This window comes from Phalaenopsis equestris, unplaced genomic scaffold (assembly GCF_001263595.1).
Source record: "Phalaenopsis equestris unplaced genomic scaffold, ASM126359v1 Scaffold234361, whole genome shotgun sequence".
NCBI lineage: Eukaryota > Viridiplantae > Streptophyta > Magnoliopsida > Asparagales > Orchidaceae > Phalaenopsis > Phalaenopsis equestris.
In genome coordinates, this window is record NW_018252279.1 from 22,321 (window position 1) to 31,293 (window position 8,973).

General features: G+C 34.3%; 1 protein-coding gene across 1 annotated transcript; it reads right to left on the bottom strand.

Moving 5' to 3' along the window:
- Nucleotides 1-7,116: 7,116 nt before the first annotated feature.
- On the bottom strand, nt 7,117-7,546 carry LOC110038929 (calcium-binding protein KIC-like). The gene has a single exon (XM_020743857.1). It carries the CDS (start codon nt 7,414-7,416, stop codon nt 7,117-7,119), a length of 300 nt encoding a protein of 99 aa, XP_020599516.1. The 5' UTR covers nt 7,417-7,546.
- Nucleotides 7,547-8,973: the final 1,427 nt, after the last annotated feature.

An 8,973-nucleotide genomic window follows, 5' to 3' on the forward strand; every position in this document is an offset into this window, starting at 1 on the left:
AGTTAACCTTTATCAAATGAAAAAGAATTCCCTCCATTATTTCAAAAGCTTCTGCATCTGCAATCAATCATAACATTAAAAACTAAAACAGAATCACAAATAGCACAACGCAAACTCTCAGATTACAATATAAAGGTTAATACGACAGAAGAACCTCTCAGCCACTCTTACAAACTCTTTCTATTCCTCTTTTATTTCATCATCCTCCTCTTGCTCGTCCTCAACACGAGATTTATTCCACTATTGTTGGCTTTGCCTACCATGCAGACGTTCGAGGTTTCATAATTGTCGGCAATTGCAGCAATGCAGAAAAAAAACTATGATTAAACCAGCAAATAATTTTCGCCGATTATTATCATTGGTATAAACAACTTAATTTTATGCTTAATATTTCCAGCTCTATCAACCATCTTCAGTCTACTTGATCAATCGGCTGCAATCGACCCGATCGTATCGCTTAGCCATCTTCATTGATTGGTCTCCTACATCGAATCGATCAACCACTTGCATCAATTCGATCGATCAGTCTCCACCGGATCGGTTATATTGATCAATCGTTCTCATCAACTCGATCGATCGGCACCACCACCGGCCCAATCAATTGATTGATCAATTGCATTTAAATATTAAATTATTGTGTGTCTTGCTTCACATTACTTGCATTAGTGCATTCACTCTTTCATTTGCACCGGCACCCAGTCATGCACTTGTGAGCATATGATCTTATATACTTATAGTAGTTACTTGTGTCTCATTCGGGCACAATACCTCTTGCATTTTTTTCTTGGCATCTTCATGTCTTCGTGCACCACATCATATGTGTTTGCGTTTTAACACTCTTACATGTCTTCTTGCATAATAACGTGCATGTTCCATGACTAGCATGCTTGAAGTTTTCACTTGTGCCTGTGTCTTCACACCCTCACTTTGAATACTCGTGTGTCGTCTTTGGGAATGACTCACCCAACAAGTCTACCTGGTGCATAACTCTCCCTAACAAGAGTTACATCATTTCACTTTCTATGGTGCTGCTTTTGAGTGTCGTGGGTATGACACACTGTGCCACTTGGTATGGGGTCACACTCCTTAGCCTCTGAACCCATCTAGTGCATAGTGATTATTTACCTGCAAATTTCATTGTGCCGTCTAGCATAAGTCATGCTTCATAGCCCTTGAACATATCTAGCACACATTGTCTCCCTCCCCGTGTCACTTGGTATGGGTCATGCTTCCTAGCCTCTGAACCCATCTCGTGTATGATGTGTTTCCACTTGGGTATATGATCCTCACCTTACCTTGGTCTTGCTCCTTAGCCTCTGAACCCATTTAGTGCACGAACCATATCACCACCCTTCTGTGGCACCACGCTACACTGTCATGAGCACACTCTCTTTCTTGGAGCATGTCTTGCATTAGTTTGTGATTGAGCATTTGCATCTCTATCCCATTGGATTATTCGCCATTAGTATATGCCACCATATACCTTAAGTGAATATCTGCCATCTGGTGATTACTTTGATCATAATAGAATGGTCACAATTCATAAAATCACTTTGCATTTTCATGTGCATTCCTTGATTTTATCAATGATAAATTATACTTTTTAGTTGAGCGACAAGTCATTGGTCAAGCTCTGTTAACGAGAAGTGCACACTAGGACATCTCGGTAAGCAATTTGAGTTAATGCATCGTGAAAGACATGCATGTTTTACCTAAACTTGCACACAAACATAGATGTTGTGACTAGTACACCTTAGGTGGTTTGCTAGGCTAGAGCTAGGATGCTAGGCATTCTTTTTGATATGCTGGCTATTGTTCTCTTCTAGTTTGTGCCCTATCTAGACATCTTTTTTTTCCTTCTTTGTGTCTTTATTAGAGTTTGAGACTTGCACATTAGTATATTAGGGGAAGCCTTCTTGTAGAAAGCCATGTCTAATATGGAGGAGCATTAATAAGTTGAACTAATGCATTTTCTGTAGGTGTTTGTTTAGCAGTCCTCCCATCGGACATGGCTCGCTTTGTTGCGTGCCTATAACTTGTACTATCCCAATTGTTTTGCAGGTCGAATTTATTTTAAACTTTGAATATACTTTTTAGTGACCTTATTCTCGATATTGTGTCAGAAATAAGCTACAGGCATGAGTTTCGAGATACCTAACTAGGGCGGAATCATGTGACAGAAATCAGAAGTTGCAGGCTCATGTTTCGTACCTTAATTTTAATTTAACTTTGCTTTATAGCATTTGGACCAGGAAAGTGTATGCGATGCCTGACCGCCTTCTTGCTTTTTTGGTATATGTCGCCGATTCTACAGCATTCGACCTTTTTATTCCTTGATATAGCTTGCTTTAAATTCCTTCTGTGTGCAAGTCAGCTACTCTCTTTTTGGGTTGTGGATTGCTGGGAATTGTGCAAAAATACAATTTAGGCTCTCTGACCTAAAATTATAATTTGTTTCGTAAAAGTTTAGTATGAGATTGAGATTAATTAAAAATTTATGTATAAAATATCACAACTTTCTAAAACCTATTTTTACTTTTCTACATTGCCTCTGGGATGGATTTAAAAAGGTTTTAGGTTACATGACTATCACGCAAGTCCTACTAATATGGCCACCATATTAGGACATATTGTCTCACTGCATCATATTTGCATGTCCCAAAGAGAAGTCCCCGCACTTCTTCAACCCACCTGACCAAGCATAAGATTTCTAGTTAGGTTTAGGGTGTTAGAGGCTTCTCCGACCTAGACGAAGAATAAGTTCTTCGTGAGTGTCTCAGCATCGTGGTCATACCTCTCTTCTCTTTCCACTCCAGTGACTTCCTCACCAATTTGGAAGGTATAGGTCCCACCACAATTTTCTAGCTACATAGGCTCATATGATGTAGAGTTTCTTTTTCCTGACCTTAAGGCTACTGAAGTTCCTTTAGACTACGCAATTCATGGATTGTTGACAAAGAACCACTGGTTGGGTTGGGATGACTACCTACATGACCAGGTAAGTTTAGGATCCCAATAACTTGGGATGACAGATCCATAATATCCTAACCTGACTATCTTGCCCGCTTAGAATTACCCAACCATTCCTTTGTTATACCTAGATTGAGCTATATCGCACCTTTTGAAGCTTCCTCAAAGTCATCTCATAGACCCTAATTGCGGATAGGCCGCCCGTTTGGGATGTGTTGATTAACCCTCTATCCTTATATTCCGATTAGGCTTGAAAGCATAGTGAGAATCCTATGGAACGACTTCATTAATTCATAGGCCCCATTCTACGATGAGTCATTACCCATTGAGGATCGTTAGAGACTCACTCTCTGTCATGTGGCTTAGCGAGAGGTTTGAAGGCATCGGGATGCTCCTATGAGATAACCATGTGACACCCTCTCACTCTAGTCATCACTTAAATGTAAGCATGATTTTTTAATCGAGCATGTTCTTGGGCATCCCCCAAGATGTAACTTAACAAATAGTATATGTTTCTTTGAAAATGCTCTTGAACCCAGACCAAACACACAAATTTCATTCTCCAATTACTTGGGTAGCTTATGTATGTATTCTTTTATGGATATAAAGTTTAAGATGCCTCGTTCCGATCATTTTTTAGACATACACTCTTGACCTATTGCACGAGGTTTACCTCACGTAAGCTCTCCATGTTCTTTCTTCAATTTGTCTGCCTAGTCTCCGTCTAATTGTTCTCTTTTCTGATCCCTCCACTTCTCAGAATAATTATGATAGTTCAAGTAATAGGTTTCTTTAAAAAGGGAATCTCAAAATTATGATTAGACAGGCTCCCTAGTCCGAGTTACATAAAAAAAGAACCGAAACACACATATCCAACACAAGCTTCAATTTTTACATAAATGCTACCTTACCTATCCTTGAAAAGATGTATTTCACATTTTAAAAATTAAATTAATCTTATTTTTTATGAGACGAAATATTTGGATATTATAAATGTAAAATGCAAGGTGTAGGAATTAGAAATGTAAATACATAAGAATTGAGAGTTGTATACATAAATGCACCTTCAAATTTTAATTTAAATGTGAACATAGAAGATAGTGTGTTGTTATGTTAAATATGAAAATATATAAGAATTTTGTGGTATATATGCGTTAGGCATAATTTAACCAAGTACTAATATAGTTCATCTCACGTAACTTTGATCGATACAATATTCAATATTAAGTATGGTTAGATAGATTCTGTGTTCACTAGGAAGATGCATATAGTCAATAACCCATTTCTTAAGACACAATTTTGAAATGATGATCAAACAATTTCTAGATATTAACTCTACCCATTGGCATTTAAGATGTCTCGTGATGAATCATATAGAATAGTACGATCATTCCTATAATGAATTTGCACGTCATGAGTTGTTTAATTAGGCAATGGGGAATGCATAAGAAATTGTTAATTCATCACTTTATATCAGTTATCGACGTACAGTGTAGTAATTGCATAAATATTAAATGAATTGTTTATCATCATGTATTTTTACCATCAAGCTTCTTCAGATTAGCTAAAACCTTTATTTTTCATAATTTTATACTCGAATATATTGGTCAATAAATTAGATATTCATAATGCAACATCTTGAATGTACAATAGATCACATTCGAGAAGAAAAAGATTAACATATAAGCGTTTCAATGGTGTTGAGTATTTCATATAAAAAACATCACAATTCTTACTTATCTTTAAGAGCATAAGTTAAATGTCCATATGTGAAACACAAGAACCAAATATATATACCAACAAATAAATTTAGATTGGATTTATATCATATATAGAGGGTTTAACCAATAATTAGTTCTAGATTTCACTTGATGAGTATGAACCACATATCGATTCTCAGACAATTGTTTAATGAGCATTTCTTCTAAAAAATGAGTATAATTCTAGTAAATTTGAAAAAAAAACTGTATTTGAAGCAATAAGAGTTTAGTTTGTTGAATCACTAGAAGAGGATGAGCTATCAATTACATAGCTCAGGTTCTATGAACTATTGAATGTCATGCTAGCCATTTAAACTTATTTATAACTATTAGAAGGTTAAGCATCAAAATTTACTACAAGATTCACTAAGAATGCTTCAATTAGAATGTAGTATTATTAAAGGAGAAAATTTTAAATTACAACAAAGGACTTGTATATAATAAAAAAAATTAGTGTCAAAGTTAGGTTTGACCTAACAAAAGAAAGATTATTGTTCAATGATTGCAAGTTATTTTGCAAGAATGATGAAATAGAGATTGAATGTAGATTTTCTGGCACTTTAAAGTTCAAACCATAGTAAAAATATTATTAAAAAAAAGGATGTTATATACAAATGTCTCTTTTATTTCTACTTATTCCACCACTTAAATGACTAAAAATTTTATGTATATAGCTCAACATATTGTATGACACTGAAAAGTTTTACAAGAAATTTTTTTTTGATTCGTCCAAAAGTTGGAGCAGCATTAAAGTGCTTTGACAATAATAATTCTGAATTTACAATTGCATCTCATATTATTTGGTTTTGTTTATATGTTGATGGTTTCACGTTATACAATCAACAATCGTGCTGGCTCACTTTACTCATACTATTCTACGATGGTTATAACGTATAACATACTCCTGAGATGTGATAATGTCTTTTATTTTTTTCAAACTAATTATACTAAGTGCACATAGCTTAAAAGAAAAAATTGATTTATATTTTTAACATTTAATCACTTAAGTCAGTTTTATTACATTATTAGGGTGTTGAACAAACTTAGTTTTTTTATAACACTAGCTCTCAATCAATTTAGTTAATATCCTTAATTACCCAAGAAAACTAGAATAGCTTAAAGGAATAAAATGAATTATTAATGATATTTAATGCCACTAATATTTATAAGATGTTAAGCAATGGGCTTAATGCTTTTTATGGGTAACATGGTGTTAAGCAAAGGTCCTTTAGACTTGAATCAAACCTATTAAGTTCAATAGTAGGTCCATTCCAACCTCTAATAATAAGGTCAGCATGATTTGAAATCAAACAATATTCATATTTCTAATATGCAAATGAGGGACCTTTATATGATTGTTTTTCTTATTTTTCTTATCTTTTGCCAAAATCTTAAACTTAATTCCATATATGTCTAAATGACTAGATATGTCATGAACGTCCATCTAGGCTCTTGCTAATAAGTAACATATTTATGCTAAGATGATTAACCCAATAATAAAGCACTATATTTGATTGTGCATTGAGAGGCAATGCACATTTGATTCAATAAATTAGCAAATGAAACCGTCTTACAATCTTTTCATAAATTTGAATGTTGAGAAATAAGAGGATTGGAGCTAGTTATCAGTGGCTACAAAAGTTTACATTAGTCTTCTATAAACCTTGGATGAAGAACCACGTGGAATTTTTAGGAGTGATCAATATTGGATGGTCAACTTGATAAATCTTATTACGGGACTGTAGTTAAATAACTAAAATTATGGACATTATATGTTAAATGTTATTAAATGACTTATATTGTGAGGAGTCGATGTTAGTTGATGGCAAATGTGTTTAGCAATGATAACAAAAGAATAAGTGTTGGTGGAATAGTATTGTTAGTCAACTGTCATTGTCTAGCAATGGCGATAACTGTGATAGATTCGGTTAATGGTTGGCATCTAGTGATGGCAATGATAGCAAGTGGAGCTTTTGGTTTCCTTGTACATTTTTATGGAAAAAGCACGCACAATCATTATTATTGAGACAGCCATTTTTACTACCAATCCTTCATAAATTTTTAATTATGCTTCCAATTGTTTAATTTTAACCACCATTTGTACATGCTCTTATTAATACATTATTAGTGACCCTGATTTTATCTTATTGAACCACACTAATTTGTCTTACTCTAATTAAACTAGCTGAAAATATATATCTCAAATCATCTCAAAATTAAATGAAAAAATTTGTAGCTCAAATCTCTAGCTGTTTTGAAATAAAAATCAATATTAGAATTCGAAATTAATAATATACATTTTTAGAGAGAGAGAGAGAGAGAGAGAGAGAGAGAGAGAGAGAGAGTACAAATGCATTGATTAAATCACAACAACGAATTACATCGCTTAGATGGTCTCGGAGTTGAGCCGAAGCATGAGCATGCAAAACTCGTTGTGATCCAACGCCCCATCTCCATTCAAATCCCCCATTCTGAGCATCCCCACCGCCTGTTCCTCTCCCAACTCACCAATGCCCAATTTCCGAGCATTCTGCATCAAGCTTTCCAGCGTAATCATCCCCCTCTGAGGATCCACCAGGTGATAAAACCCCCTATACAACTCCTCCAACAGCCCGCTGGTGCCCAGCCTCTCCGCCATCGAAGGCAGGAAGTCCACGAAGCCGCGCAAGCATTCCTGATTCGCCATCAATTGCAGATTAGATTAGATGGAAGAGAGAAGGGGACTGTTTTTTGAATGGATTAAGCGATCCATCGATCTCTTATATATAAGTTGTTATTGATGGGAGCGTGAGGTTAGGAACGTATGGAGTTGAGAATTTTTCTTGACGGGATTATCACGTTGGATCCTTGGACTAGGGAACTTTGACAGATAAAGCCCCACCTGGCTTGACGCTCATTTTCCAGGGTGAGTGAAACGTGTTGACCTCAAACTGTATTTTTTTTAATAAATACTTGCATTTATTTTCATTTAGTATTTTCTTATGAGAAAAATTAATGAATGGACTTGACACTCAGAAATTGTCAGTTTATTCTTTTTTTTTTGAAAATTTTTGTAGTAGGACGTTTTGATGGTATTTCTCATTAAAATGAATATGAATTCGTTAAGTTGTATGTGTTACAGATTATGTCATATATTTTATAAGTAAAATAATGAATTATTTGTTTGTAAGAATTGTTTTCTATTTTTTCTTAGAATTAGTTATGACTTCTATGAATATATTTAATTTTTAACCATTTATGTTTTGGCTATTTGTTTTTTTATTTTATTTAAGAATACATTTATATGCAAAACAACACTATCAAAATTAGTTGTATTAGGCATAACAAATTTTAATGATTTAAAAATCATTGCTGAATTGCCTTTTTAATAGTGGTTTAAACTGCTGCAAAATTGAGAAAATTTAGGCTTACTAGGAGTACTTTAAAATGTTGTTAGTGAGAAAAATTGACAAATATTTCACCTATATTATATAGCAAAATTGTACAAATCATACCAAGCTTAGTACAAAAGTTACACCAAAAGAGCATTTTAATGGATTCATCTTAAGGTTGTATAGACAAAGACATTTTAAAATAATTCTCATGTCAAATAAATGGTCTTCTATTTCTTTTCTCTTAACCATCAGGTTGTCAATGTAGTATTCAACTTGTATGTGGATGAGTATGTCAAAAATCTAGATCATGGCTCGTTGATAGGTAACACCAACATCCTTTAAGCTGAAAAACAAAACTTTGTAGCAGCCTACTCCAATTATGGTTCCGAATGCAATATGTTTTTCATCTTTAGAAGCCATCTTGATTTGATTATAGCCTAAAGATTCATTCATAAATGAGAAAATCACGTGCAAAGAAGCAATGTCAATCTTTAAATCTAGTATAGGCAGAGGGAATTTATCTTTCACACATGTATATTTTAGATCTTAAAAGTCAATACACGCATGAATTTATCAATTCTTCTTTTTAATCAAAACGATACTGGTCAACCAGGAATAATATTTTGTTTCTAAAATAAAATTGACATTGATAAATTTTAGTGGAGGAGTTTCCATGATTTGGGGGACCCTTGGTCCATGGCTCAACAGAGGGCTGACCTAGTGATGTGGTTAGCATCTCAAGGTTTTAAACATGGCTCTGGTGATTTAGGCTTGGATTAATTTGATGGATTTCAGGTGGATTTGGGATTTAGGGTAAAAAATGAGGTTTAAGCTTGGATTTGGATTTGGTCTTGTTTTCGGCTTGGACT